The 15,124-nt window shown below is 33.1% G+C and overlaps 1 protein-coding gene across 1 annotated transcript in view; it reads right to left on the minus strand.

Annotated features, from left to right (window-relative positions):
- Window positions 1–6,916: 6,916 nt before the first annotated feature.
- The window catches only part of LOC132717454 (deoxynucleoside triphosphate triphosphohydrolase SAMHD1-like), a 33,210-nt gene continuing 25,002 nt past the window's right edge, over window positions 6,917–15,124 (minus strand). The window contains exons 8-13 of the mRNA XM_060700922.1: window positions 14,565–14,650; window positions 14,079–14,135; window positions 9,966–10,161; window positions 8,643–8,825; window positions 8,146–8,250; window positions 6,917–7,597 (exon numbers count right to left, since the gene is read on the minus strand). Coding sequence (XP_060556905.1) covers window positions 7,445–7,597; window positions 8,146–8,250; window positions 8,643–8,825; window positions 9,966–10,161; window positions 14,079–14,135; window positions 14,565–14,650 — 780 coding nt within the window. The 3' untranslated portion in view covers window positions 6,917–7,444. The remainder of the gene's footprint in view (window positions 7,598–8,145; window positions 8,251–8,642; window positions 8,826–9,965; window positions 10,162–14,078; window positions 14,136–14,564; window positions 14,651–15,124) is intronic.

Consider the following 15,124-nt stretch of genomic DNA (forward strand, 5'->3'; position numbering starts at 1 on the left):
ATTTTTTATTACTTAACAAAGACAAATGTCGCAACATTTCCCATTTCCTAATTTAATGTCTGTTCATTTCTTTTTACTACAGAACGGCGTTTAAATGAACGAACGGCCAAAAGTGTTGAACGCCACTAAATTGTCCCTTTAATTCAAATATTGAAGATCGATATACATATATATGCTGTTTTTCATAACAAGAAAGAAATACATACAAAATACCTTCATCAAATACATGTAGATCTATGTTTGGAAAGCCACTTAAACTAAATATTCTAGTTTTGGCAATTTGACCCATATCCCAATATCAGAAATATGGTTTCCATATCTACTTCAAAGTAAACTAGACATTACTTTTTATAATAAATATGTGTACTAAAACAACAAGACAAAGGTCGAATGTGTTGAAATTTAATATCACTAAATATATTCTTCAACAAAGAAAATGACTATCTACTGACTTAATGACTATCTAGAGCACATAAATCAAATTTTTATTATGCAATTATAATGGTTTATAAAGATCTATACATTGTATTCAATATCAACTTTTATGGCCAACAGGGTTGCAAGATATAAACGAGAAAACTGTCAAGGAAAAAGTCCGTTTAAAGTCATTCTATGCTATTTACAAAGACAATGGTGGAGATCTTCGCAAAATAGCTTGAGGAAGATATATTCAGAGCTTGTTCCCAAACGCAACAGCTTATAAGAAGTGGTACCTTGCATAGGAGAAAGAGATGTCTGCGTATAAAGGTTAATGTAAAAGGATTCTCAAGTAGACTCGTCAGAATGGGTACCTTCGCCATACTTTGTGTGCAATAATAATTCTTTCCAAATACAATATGCATTGTTCTCCAACTTCGTCAATGGAAACTGCAGTGAATGGCAACTGCACATCGGAGAAGCTGAAATTGAATCAAAAGAAATTGGAATTATTAATATTTTTAACTTACACGGCATTCAGTCAAAAATATCTGCATATCAAAATTAATTTTATTCACAGGAAAAGGAAAAAGTAACAATTACAACAATTGTGACATTAAGAAAAAAAGCGAATTATAACAGAACCTTTAGGCAAATAAAACAAATACATAATACAGGTAAAAATATTCAAAAGAATAATACCGTTCTCTGCCTTTTCCTCAACTTGTCGAATATATCAACAAATAATCAAATTTAACGAGAAACCAACAAGATACATAAAATTTCCATGACGAAAATTTAACCCGAAATGAAAGCAATCATACTGATATGAGGCAGATTCTGGAAAATATTCTTCCAGAGTCTAGTAGAGAAATGCTTGATATGTTGCTTTCACAGAAACAAAATTAAGCAAGAACATCTAAGGGTAGAAGATGGGATAAGAAAACATTGAGTCTATGTAACTACCAGAAACTTAAAGATAGCAAGATGCTCATATTGTCGTCTAGGGTTAATCTGGGCCTTTACAAAAGTTTAGTAAATCAGGACTCTGGGTTTTTAAATGACGTTTTTCTCTGGATGAAAGAAGCTAACAAATACTAAAAAACAGAATCATACGCATGAGGGATATGTATTGATGACATAACCATTCAGGATGATCTATGCATGTTAAATCCAATGGTGAAGTCCGATTAGTCGGATTCATAGACATGGGCAAAGAAGTAGATACAATCAAATTGTTATCAACTGGAAAGAGAGGAAAAAACTCTTGCTTGTCATGTGCAACTCTTCATCCTTGGACTTCACGGATTTAGATTTTCATTTGCATGCTTTCCAGATTGTCAAAAAAAAGCCTCTAACTTGCATTTTGTATTTTGGCAAGCCGTTAAAAACTTTAGCTCGCACGATTTCAAAGTAGTTTTCTCTCCATGGATTGTGTGCAAGTGAACAGAGACTTTATGCAAATGTTTTTCTCTGATTCAACACCAAATTTTCAAACCTTTTCAACCATAAAAGCCAAATGAACCAGAAATTATTAGACGGCGCGTGCACGCGCCGTCTAGTAGATATGCATTTGTCGGTATAGCAATGGGGAAAATTTTAGACTTGATTTTGTGCATTTTTTTTTTTGTTTTAACAAAATCACATTGGTTTCAAATTTTCTAATAAAAAAGCTTTTCTGATGTACTGCATGTCACAGAGCTTTAAGGGATTAAAATAAACTTTTAACTGAAGTGATATTGTCATGTGTGAATATCTTCTTTTTATAATTATCTAATTTTATCTACCTAATAAATAACGTCCAAATGAGCCAGTCTATAGTCGATCGTTCTAAAACTTAACCGTTGAGAGAGGTAACGACTGAAGCAGTGTCACTCACTTCATTTGCTCCGCCTCTCCGCCTTAAATTGTTGCCAAATTCAATATGCTAGTGGGGGAGGGAAACTTGGACAATTATGATCAATATATCTTGACGAATTATTAAATTACAAGTTACAAATAGATAAATACAGAATCCCTGAAGAAAGCCCAACACGGCAAAATTGAAAATGTTGCAGGTTCGGTTTGATTGAGTCTGTTCGTGGACTGTACTGTCAAGTGCAAACCACCGTCCACGCTCCCTAGCACCGGCTTGAACAGAATTCAACATTTAACATGAACTGGTAAAATTTAAAATTTTGAAACATCCGCAGATGTGTTCATATGGCGGTTATCATGGAACCTTCAATGTGACACGTTAGTGCCATTCCATGAAAAGCGGCATATGGTCCCCAAGTAAAAGAATGCGTGTGCCCTAAACGAGAAAACAATGGGCGGAACTAAATTAAATGGAATTTTGAAAGGGGATCAGAGGTTATGGAAAATGACAAACCCTTTTTGGCAAAGCCTAAACCACGCCCATTATCAGAGAGGCGGTTCTCCCCCAACCCTTAGCTCAACACAGACCCGACTATAGTCTAATGATGGACAGGGAACAAGAGGTATCACTAAAATACGCAACGGAGATTACTTTGGCGCTACGGACGCAGCGGAAATATTTTTTGCAGACAGGCAAAACATGTCCGACATGTAATTCATTAAAATAATTAGCATTTAAGTTATAAATCATATTAACTGAGTGAAAAAAGTACGTTTATTTTAAAACGTATCACAAATATTTGCAATAGGTTATTTTGAAGGATTCTGTGACCGACGATTGTTCTCTTTTGTCTAGATTTTTTATTACATGCGAAAATGCAATCTTGTGTTTATTCAAGTAGTTTAATCTCTTATAAACAAGTAAACAATACGTAACAAAGAATTGATTATATATATCAATTTATTCATAACTATTTTTTGATATCACAGACATATTTTTACGCTATTCGTAAAATAACAGACAGTTCGTCCTCAAAATCACTCGAACATTATGCAATTCACACCAATATTCAAATTGACATATTCTCGGCACATATTGTCTTGAATTTATTTTAAAATAGATAAATACAGAATCCCTAAAGAAAGCCCAACACGGCAAAATTGAAAATGTTGCAGGCTCGGTTTGATTGAGCCTGTTCATAGACGATACTGGAAAGTGCAAGTTACCGTCCACGCCCCCTAGCACCGGCTTAAGCAGAATTCAACATTTAAACATGAAATAGTAAAATTTTGAATTTAGAAACATCCGCAGATGTGTCCATACGGCGGTTATCATGGAACCTTCAATGTGACACTTCCGTGCCATTCCATGAAAAGCGGCGTATGGTCCCCAAGTAATAAAAAGCGTGTGCCCTAAACGAGAAAACAATAGGCGGAACTAAATAAAATGGAATTTTGAAAGGGGAAGTTTACCAGTTATTTCAATTTCACTTGTTATCCAATTCATTTTGCTTCGCCCAGACATTTCAATCTTTGTCGCAACAGACAAACATTTCAGAATTTCAGACACATACCGAGAACATGGAGAAAAAAATAATTAGTGCTTCGGATATTCAACTGTAATAGAGAACGATTTTCAATTCTGATTTTGTACATTAGCTGTGACTGTTCACACCATTTGGCGGTGTCTTTGATGTGCAGCATCAACATTTAACTTGTATTTATTATGGACTATTCCAAAGACTTCGCAATAATATTTTGAAAAGTGGTGACCGAAATTTTTTTACTAGACATCTATGCTATAATCACCAAATTTATTGGCAATACTGGATGAATGCATTTAAATGGGACAGGGAAACAAACGCGTTTCCGATGCACCATAAACTACGTCAAGAGCACATGTTTTTCTAAGACAAGAATCTAAAATGCGCAATAAGCTACCTAAAGAAGTATAAGCCAGCCTGATTTTTACCGCGATGTTGTTTCTACCTGACGCCGCCTTTCCTTGTTGATCTTGTTTATCATATTGTGTGGCATTTATTTGTTTTCTTTGAATTACTTTTCAGTTACAAATTATTTTCTATTACTCAATCATTTATTTTTTTCTTTGAATTCCGTATCAGTTACAAATTATGTATCATTTTATTGATTAGCCTGTCCGTGCTCTGCCTTGTGCCCTGTCCTGTTTTTGTTTAGGGTCCAGTCCGCCTGGGCTCCTTACCGCTGGGTCTTGTGGGGCTTGCGTTCATTGAACGCCACCTTTCCTTGTTGATCTTGTTTATCATATTTTATAAAACTGCAAAGACACACTCAAATACAATCGCCGCACGCATCATCAGTGACGTCATTGAAAATATTTTTGTCAACAACTAAATGCAACATTTAGTCAATTCCTAAATTATATACACTGAAATTTTCGGTCAAAAAATTGTCTCAAAACATTCTAATGCAACTAAAAGAGGATGTGAGCCACTTTGTTTTAATGTTGATAGACTTGTAAAATGTAAACAAAATCCCGCCAAAATTTCATGCAAACCCCTTTTTGTTTTGAACAGGTAAATAAGAATCCGTCTTATGAGATTCAGCGGGAGGATATAATATCTTGGATAATATAACATTAATATATGTGTTTGTATTTAACGAATTGAGCAAAATAACATAATCTACTTCACATCAAAAAAATTAGCCATGCGCGTCAGCTGGTTTGTTTTAACTCTGAGGAAGATAAATCACTAAAAGCAATTCCAAGAAAAAGTTATATTTTCGATCCATGAAGATCGTTCAGAACGACATTATTGTTGTGTATACATTTTACATGGTATTTTTAGTTTCTTGTATTTGGCCTTTTTCAATTTGGGTGGTTCCAGTATTCCTACTTGAATACTGTATAATCACCCTTAGGATATGTTGCCTGCTTTTTAAATTTGTCTTTTGACGTCTTATCTGTGATATGCAGGCTTCATAACCTCAGATCCCCTTTCAAAATTCCATTTTATTTAGTTCCGCCCATTGTTTTTCGTTTAGGGCACACGCATTCTTTTACTTGGGGACCATACGCCGCCTTAGTGGGCCTATTATTATTTTCTTTGAATTCCTAATCAGTTACAAATTATTTTTCATTTAATGATTAACCTGTCCGTGCTCTGTCTTTGCCCTGTTTTTGTTTGGGGTCCGCCTGGGCTCCTTGCCATTGGTTCTTGTTGCTGGGTCATATGGGGGTTGCGTTCATTGAACGCCGCCTTTCCTTGTTGATCTTGTTTATCATATTTCATAGAATGACACTACTGTGTCACATTGAAGGTTCCATGAAAACCGCCGTATGAACACATCTGCGGATGTTTTTATATTCCAAATTTCACCATTTCAGTGTTTATTCCTCGTCTCTTAGCCCCAATATGTTCCTGAATGACATGAAAGTGTAAATAACGACGAAGCAAGACAGAAGACGAACATTAAGATAATTCAGTCCCAAATAGCTTTAAGAACTGTCCATCATAAATCTCCCACTTAGTCCGTCAGAGGTAATTATAAGAGGAAAGCGTAGCGGGTGAGAATCCCTAGAGAAAGCCCAACACGGCAAAATTGAAAATGTTGCAGGCTCGGTTTGATTAAGCTTGTTCCTGGACGGTTCTGTCAAGTCCAATTTTTTTACCGTCCACGACCCCTAACACCGGCAGAATTCAACATTTAACATGAACTGGTACAATTTAGAATTTTGAAACATCCGCAGACGTGTTCATATGGAGGTTATCATTCATGGAACCTTCAATGTGACACGTAAGTGCCATTCCATGAAAAGCGGCAACACAGCAAAATTGAAAATGTTTCAGGCTCGGTTTGATTGAGCCTGTTCAATTTTGGAATAACTTTGTGGACCAACAAATATTTATTTATCAAAGAAGACAAACATGACATTTTTCTGTTCTTTTGTTGTTGTTGATATAAGTCGCTGTGCATTTTGGGATAAATTGCATAAATTATGCAAATGAGAAATTGCCGACAGAATCAGATCACGACTCGGGATTATTCTTAAAAATGTTGAGCGATGATTTAATGCAAACTTTTAACACCTGTTTTGTTACTTTTTTTTAACATTTTCTACTTACAGACGGTTGTTATATGTTCGAATGACAGCGTTTAGATTTTCAGGATTTTTGGCGTCGCGGGCTTTTTATGGTGAACGTTTATGGATCTTTAATATTTGATTACTTTTTGCCATTATGCCGTTTTGCCCTTTAGATCATAATGGACATTTTCAGGCCATTATCGCAGAATCTACCAAGTATTAACACTTAAACTGTATTTTAGTACATCTGATTAGGTGATCTCGTTTTGATCACGATTTTTTCCTTGTTCTCGTTGATACACATTTTGTCAAATTGTTGACTATTATTAAACTGAAATACATGTGTGCATGACATAATTTCAAATATTTTAAAGTAATATAATAATAATAATAATAATAAAACATATCAAAAAGCATATGTACATATATTATAAAAACTTATTTCTTTATTCTTTGTTCTCTGTGTTTTATCTATTGTCCAGAATTTCTTTAATTCTGTTTTCTTTTTCATTTTAAAAAATTAAAAAAATAACAATAACAATGTTTAAGGTATTTAAATGCATTTACTTGTGAACAAATACTTGTTGATTTTTATTTGCTTGCTGTTTAAAAAATATTACAAAGTATATAATAAAATAACATCAACTGAATACGAAATCATAACAAAATCGTATAAAAATGTATTTTACGATATTATGAATGAGTTCATCGCTTATACCGATTTAACCCTAGCTATGCTAAAAAGCCTATTAAATGAAGTCAATTAAAGCCAAACCATTCATCATTTTAAGGAAATCTACAAAATATGTACGGACTGAATAGTGAAACGTGCAGACCATGATCAGATGATACAGATATGCCGGCTTATCAATGTCTGCACTGGTTAGATTTGTAGAATTTACTGCCGTGAGAAGGCTAAGGGTTAATTGCCTTGTGTATATTAATGTAGGCATTGATAATCAGAATTGCAAAGCAAAGGATTGTGTGAATTTCGTGGTAATAAGCGATGTGCATGTTGAATATTGTTGTTTCCGGATAAAACAAAAACACAAAAAGTAGCATTGTTTGGTTTAACATGCAATAGCGCTATAATTTAATAAACATCTAAGCGCTATCATGTTTTCCTTTCTTTGCACTTTTCTTAGTTTCCCTGGCCCATTCATGGAACATCATTTCAACTTTATATTTCTGGTTTTCTTTCTTGCAGTATACACGAACGACCTGCTCATCAAACTGTGTCGGTAGTAGTAGGGAAACCTATAGTTATAAAATCATAAGAAGATGTTATTATATTATCCACAGAAAAACATCCTAACACTGAAAAGGTCACAATCATCAAACTTTGTGAAAATGTTTATCTCATTGATATCTCAGACGAGTTTGAATATGGATCATCTTTGGTCATGGTGAATTGAACCACTACATCATGTCCCTGAGGTAAAAAAATTCCCCATCCATGGTGTCACTTAGTATATATATAGACTTATCAAGTAAACATATCTTAAACACATTCCCTACAAAACTAGAATCCCTGAAGCTTAGATATTTGGCATGTAGCATCACGTTGCAGTGGTTCACTACAAAGAATATGTAAATCATGCTCTGGTGGGTCGCTCAGTTTTAAAATCTATAATCCTAAATAACTTTTACTTATGCGCTCTTTTTTATTACGTAAGACAGGTGTATATCAAGTAATAAAGTTGCATTTATTCTCAGTCTTGGCACACAACGTGATGAAATACATTATATTCAATCATACACAATAATCACATGTTAATATTAGGTCAAGAAAAAGAAATAGTTACGTCGTCTTTGTCTATAGGTTTTGCACTGTCCGGTTCATTCTTGGAGTAAAAGTTGACATAAGCTATTGGATCTTTGTCCTTTTTACCATAACTAAAGTCCACAACCTGAAAATTTGTAATACATGTATATATAATTTACTATTAATGATATATGTCATATAAAACGTAGATAACAATACTTTATACCACTGAGCTTATGTCGTCACTAACTCAAGAAAAATGTAATTAAAACTGTTGACCTTGTACATGTTTCAATGAAACTACAAATTGAATACAATAATTATATGATGATTGTAAAAAAGGAGTGACAAATACCCACACCATCTTTATCACAAAGTATTTTACGTAGATCCAACAATCATTTTTTGTAGATGAAAATTAAAGAAGTTTCAAGAAAATTATTTAAGGACAAGAAGACACCCGGCTTTATTGTTCAAATTCAAATAATTATGCTATGCTGGTATTTTATAACTTCTCTGATAAAATATTTTACTTACATCAAAAACAACAAATTCATCTAGACTTTTAATAATCTCGTGAAACTCTGGCTTGCCATTCAATGTCTCCTGAAAGTCGTTCTTAACAGCATCCACTTTCCCTAACCTAATCACTTTTTCAGCATCTTTTGTATTATCAGCATTCTCATCTTTATAAGCATTATAAGTTGGCAGAATCTGTGTCTGAAGAACAGAAAAATACTAATCTCTTTCCCAATATTGAAAATATGAAATAAAAACCGATAGACTTTCAATTTGTAAGAATATGTAAAAAGCTTGAATTTCAAGATCCAATCGTTTCAAGAAGTTATGTGAATTATAAAATTTATTTCAAAAAACCAAGTATTATATATGTAAATCAAAGTATACAATGAAATAAGTAAATATAATAAACAGCTTATTAGTTTATGCCGAATTTATTTTGAGTTCTATCGTCTAGGAAGCTATTAGCTTATAGACACACCCTCGGATCCGGGTATAACTTTTCTTGCTCAAGAAAACAAAAATTGTCCTGACGGGTTAGAACCAATTAACGCAGCTGGAAATTAAATGAAAATTCAAACGTCACTGAAACGTCAAAGAACAGTTTAAAGCAGCTGACCTCAAGAAGATAGCAGAAAAACTGCCGTCTTGCTTATATTTCAAAATCCCCCCTTAAAAACATTATGTAGTTGAAAGAAATCGAAATGACACTTCAAAATGTTCATATTTTAACATAATTGCTCTGAAAACAAACAGTTCGCGTTTCCACCAACGGGAAATACCTTCTTTTATTAGACCGCGGTTTTTTCTAGTATTACGTGATCGTACAGGACAATATTGCGACCTGTGCTCCGGAAAACACACCGAATCCAGGATTTTATCAAACATATAGGGATACGAATAACTGCTTTTGTTTTTATTTTTGTAGTAATTCATGGCACTAAAAATTTTAATTGATTAATTATGTCATATATGTGATGGCCATTTTATCGATTTGACCTTTAGCTTGAAATGTGATAGGGGCCTACTTAATGAGGAAAAATGATAAACGATCCCGGGCATACCGGATGTTTCAGGATCACTGTTGTGACAGGTGACCGCGTTAAATGAATTATCTTCTCCTATTTATATTTGCCACTGCGTAAGTAACGTAGTAGATTATGGAAAAGAAAATCCGATATATTAACGCTTTTGTCAACATTCTTTCTTGGATTAAGTTGTCAGTAATGATGGATTTATACAATAAACCTAATTAGATCAGTATCATTTAATTGAAATTTTATTTCATTTTGTTCTTCATTTTACCATCTGGAGGTCAGTGGCTTTAAACTTAATGCATACCTTTTCGACAAATGTACCACCAGGAAACCTTTTCTCACCTACAAAGCTGTACAAATCTCGTTTCAGAATATTTTCGAGGATTGTTTTGGATTCCTGTAGCTTTTTGTCATTGCTTCCGAGGATTCGATGAATGACGTCATCGGAAAGAAGCGTGTACGCCTTCATATCATTTATTGTTTCAGACATACAAACTGATCTAAAATAAAGTTCAGAATTGAAACGCAAGCATGTTATTGCACCATCACAATATTTAACGTATTTCATCGCAGATTGGATCGTAAAAATGTTGATTTTCAAAATATTAGTTTGGACATAATTAATATTGAAAAATGGTCATGCATTATATACACTTGTTGTAGCCAGTATGAATAAACGTGTCCCGCATGAAAAAATGTTTGTTTTCAATATAATTATCTGTAGTTATTCATAATCAATATTTATTTTGGCTACATCCTAAATCACTTTATATCCGCATGATCTTTATTTCGCGAAAACCCCCTTCCCGAATTATTTCGCAGACTCATGATTTCGCGACGGCAGAGTCGGAAATTTAAATCCGCGTTTAATAATATTTATTTCCGCAATATAACAGGTCAGGATGTCTCAATTACGTTAATTTCTATACTGTGCCCGGACTTATTCACAGTAAATATACCTTTAATGTTGTCCAGTTATAAAATTATTCACTACCAATAGTGATTACATACTCTTTATAAGCTCCAAGAAAAATAGTGCAATGTTTTTCTTGTGGGTGTAGAAATAAAAGTCTGACATACTTATTATCAAACATTCTTTTTAAAAAAAGTGTAATTGGCTATTAACATATATGCGTACATATTAATTTATTAATAAATCAATAGTGTATAATACAAATATTTCACATACTTAACGAACGTTATAATTATGCATCATCAATAGACTAACAAGCCAGTTTCTATAAACTCATCGCAGATAGTGTAACGTTCTTTAACGTAAATCAATATGTCGTAAGGGTGTCAGATTATTACCTGTTATTTTATTTCCCTATAAATATTGTAAAAAATACTGCGGTACCTAAAAGTTTTATGAACAATATGTGCGATTCTAAAAAACAATATTTATATTTTTATTACACAAAGTCTAATGAAAATTTCGTGACAAATCACCTAAATCAAAGTATTGTTTTCACAAAAATAGAGTCTTTACAATGGTGCTTGTTCATTTAACAAGAGCCACCGCCTAGCGGGGACTACGCTCGACTTTTTCTAAAGTCAAATACATCAGAAAAAGAATTATTAAAAGTAATTATTGCATAAAATCGTCTATTTTCGCTCTTGCCATGTTATAACGGGACCAAAACCATGTGTTAACATAGTCACGCGCCCGGTTTTACGTATGCGCAATACATACAGGGCCCAATAAACAAATAAAAAACTTGAGGATTTGGCCTGTTTGCCAAAGAGTCATGCACTCTTGTTATATTGAAATTATTGATTCGGGGGCCTCAATCACAAAACGGCGAGCAGCATTCAAGCATCTATGCCGGAAATACTGCGTATAGACATCGCCACTAATGTTGGTTGTCGCCCTTTCTAAGAAACGGACTGTTGTTAATGTAAACAAATATCTGCCATTCTGTTTAACCCTCCGATTAACTTACAAAACAAGATAGCACATAATGAATATAAAAAATGTTGTTTTATTGATGTTAATATTTATAAATGCTCTTTATATTTCTTTGAAAGAATAATGTTCAGTGCCTGATTTTTATAAACTTGTGTGCTGGAAAACAAAAACGATTCTGATGTCACTGATCTTTTTTCTACCGTCAATCTGAAATCATTCTAGGATTTTCTGAGGGTCATGTTTTGTCTTGGGTAGAGTAATTTAATGTTGTTTTTTTTCTTGAGATAATAAATCTATTGTTAAGCTTTGTTCAATTAATTAAAATTCGAAATTTCGCTCGGTTCTTAGCAGTTGTTGGTCCCGGAAAAATAAAACGCATACGTCAAACATGTAGAAAAGGTTAAATACTGTCCAAGCACAAGGATTATTTCGTGTTATAAAGTCTGCAGAGTCCCTCGGAACTGTTGGAGCCCTCGCCCTACCGGGCTCGGGCACCAAACGTTCTTCGGGACTCTGCAGACGTTATAACACGGGAAAACCTTCATAATAGCGCTCCCTCCTAAAAAACATTTTTAAATGACAGTTACGGCCCAGAAATGTTATCATTTTTATTTCTCAAAACCAGTTTGTCTTTGGTATCTCATAACAGTTTTCAAAAATATTCATTTGCCACATAGATAAACTATATTTTACTTCATTTGCACTGTTGGAAATGGGTATAATTACTATGTATGGTTAATAAGTATTTTGTATAGAACTTCAAATTAAAATAATACTTCGTTTACATTACCTACTTTTATGACATATTACTGCAACATTCAGTGCAACTTTTTTCAGTTGTTAAACATCTTATATGCTCTAAATCAATTATTAAAACATTAATTAACACATGTTTGATATTTCTAAAGAGATGAAAAATATGGATTCCTGAGTAATAATGTGTCTTTAATAATCTGGTCAGTTTTGCAGAATGTGTTCTTTTGTCCTGTCCAAGAATGAATCATACATACATAGAAAAATTATGACAATTTAAGTACATTTCAATAATTTGAACTTGAGTGTCAAATCAGAATAATTCAACATGTCCGATTTGACACAAGTGTTTTTTTGTTCAAGGTCGAATCAAAGCCATCATTAGATAACAAAGTTATCACAATTTAATCAAACAATAATAAGCAAACAAACATTTGACGTTGAGGATGAATTAAAGGTCCAGGTCATATGAGAATAATTCCACATTTCGGTTTGTAATATGTAGAATTTTGTCGCAGTATGAATCAAATATGTAAATAAATAACAACGTTTGGACAATTTAAGCAAATTTCAATCATTTGAACTTGACGATCATTGCCAATTAAAGGTCAAGGTCAAATCAGAATAGTCCACATGTCTTTTTTTACATATGTTTTTTTGTGTGTGTGTAAATATGAATCAAATCTACACTGACATTGACGGTTAAGTCAAATTTATCTCATAATAGTTCGAAATGTTGGTTTTGTCATGTGGTATCATGTTAATCAACTCCATATATAGATTCTAAATAATAAAGTTATGGCAAAATTGTGGCAAAAATCACTTAGTTGACCTAAGTTTTCAACGTCCAATTAATGTCAAGGTCAATCAAAAATTTTTAGTGTCCTGTCCCAAGAATTGTTGTGCACATGTATGAAGAAAATAATTAAAAATTACAAGGTTAAAGCCAATTATAGCAAACAAACTTAGAAATTACAATAAATTGACCTTTAGGGTCATGGTTATCCTTTTCAATACATTGCCTTTAGGGTAGTTCTGCATAAATATGAAGACAATCAATTCGTTAATAACAAAGTTATCGCCAATTATAGCTTCAATCAAGCAAAAATCAAACATTAGGCCTTGAAGGTCAAGAACATTTAAGAATGAAGATCAAGTTCAGTCTGGTCACCTTGAAGGTTTTGTCCGAAAGATTGTTGTGTCCAAGTATTAAGGCAATTTATTCAGAAATAAATAAAGAATGACCAAAGTCAATGTTTTCTGATGGCAACGGCAATGATAACGGTAACAACAACGTCAACAACATGAAGGAGCAATAGCGTTTTTCTTAAAGAAATAGCAAGCTTATTAGTCCTATATTAAGTGAGGCCAAAATAAAATTATGTCTGTTTCCCCTTCCCGATCCATTAAAATTAGGGTTGGGTAGGTAGGTAGGAAAATTATTTTTTTGTATGGGGATAATAGTAAAAAATCTCCATATATGTATAATGAACTATTACAAATAATTCATTAAGTGCAATAGTATATGTACTTTTATTACAATATTCACAACTGACATGCAACATTTTATTAACTATGCTAGCTATCTAAAATATCAGTTTAGATTGTGGCTTTTGTACTTTTATCCCCTAAAAACTTGAAAAAAATCTTTGAAAAAAATTTGTTGGGTAGGTTGGGAAGGGGAAACAAATTAAATTTTATTTCAGGCCTGGCATTTATAAGTGATATTTCATAGAACACGAAGAACTATTTTACCCGTGTTTGCCCTGAAACTTTAAAGACTTGTTTGCCAGCACTAAAGCTTCGGTAAGCCTGAAACATAAATAACAAATATGTTTTGATTGATAAAAACGTGTAACTGATACTTATAAGCATTTAACTGCATTTTATTTAATGAAAATTGGTTTGATATTTTCCTACAGTGGTATTTGCAATACATAATAAGGGGTAAAAACCAAAAGCCAGTTCGTTCTAAATTTGGCAGGAAACTACCGCAAGTGATAACACTTTTCATTTGATAATCGTGACGTTTATTTAGTGTTATATAAATGGCTGCTGGCAATTCATGAAATCTCACTTTTTTCTCTAAAAAGATGGCTTGCAGTATTACAAAATTTTTACATATAACTAATAATATAACAGTATGAACACTATTAATGACAATATTGATATGGACGAGTATTTCTAAATCACCAGTCAATAAGTAAGTAAGCAAATAATAAGTAAGCTACAGACATGTACTCAATTATGTTGCTTGTTTTATGCTGGTATGCCCTCTGGTGTAGTAGAAGTCTGGTATGGAACATGTCGTACAGATTATGTACCTCCTACCAATAGATTGTAAATATAAATCATTTACAGATAGAAACAGTCGGATAAATTCATACATCAAATTTCATGTCAATGGATGGTACCCTAGTTCATAAAATTAAACTTAATTGTGTGATATATAGTAAGCTTGACATATTTACACAAACAGCATGCAAAGGTTTGTGTCAAAGCAAATTATATTGTGTATTTAATAACTACATGTGAATATAAAGTGTTAATTAAACGAAGCCTTTATGGTCTGGAATCAGTTGTTACGTAAATGCATGACATAAGTTTAATTAAGATTATTATAATATATTAAAAAATCTGGAAACAAAGTGATCCCTCGGAAGCATTAATCACAACCAAAATTACAAGAGAAATGCAGACCCGGTTTTATTGAGTCTGAACATGAGGGATACTGAATAAGTGCAACATCCCTAACGCCCACTAGCATCGGCTTGAGCGGTACTCGGTTCTCAACACTTAAT

This window comes from Ruditapes philippinarum, unplaced genomic scaffold, assembly GCF_026571515.1.
Source record: "Ruditapes philippinarum isolate M1 unplaced genomic scaffold, ASM2657151v2 ctg5383_1_1_1_1, whole genome shotgun sequence".
Taxonomy (NCBI): domain Eukaryota; kingdom Metazoa; phylum Mollusca; class Bivalvia; order Venerida; family Veneridae; genus Ruditapes; species Ruditapes philippinarum.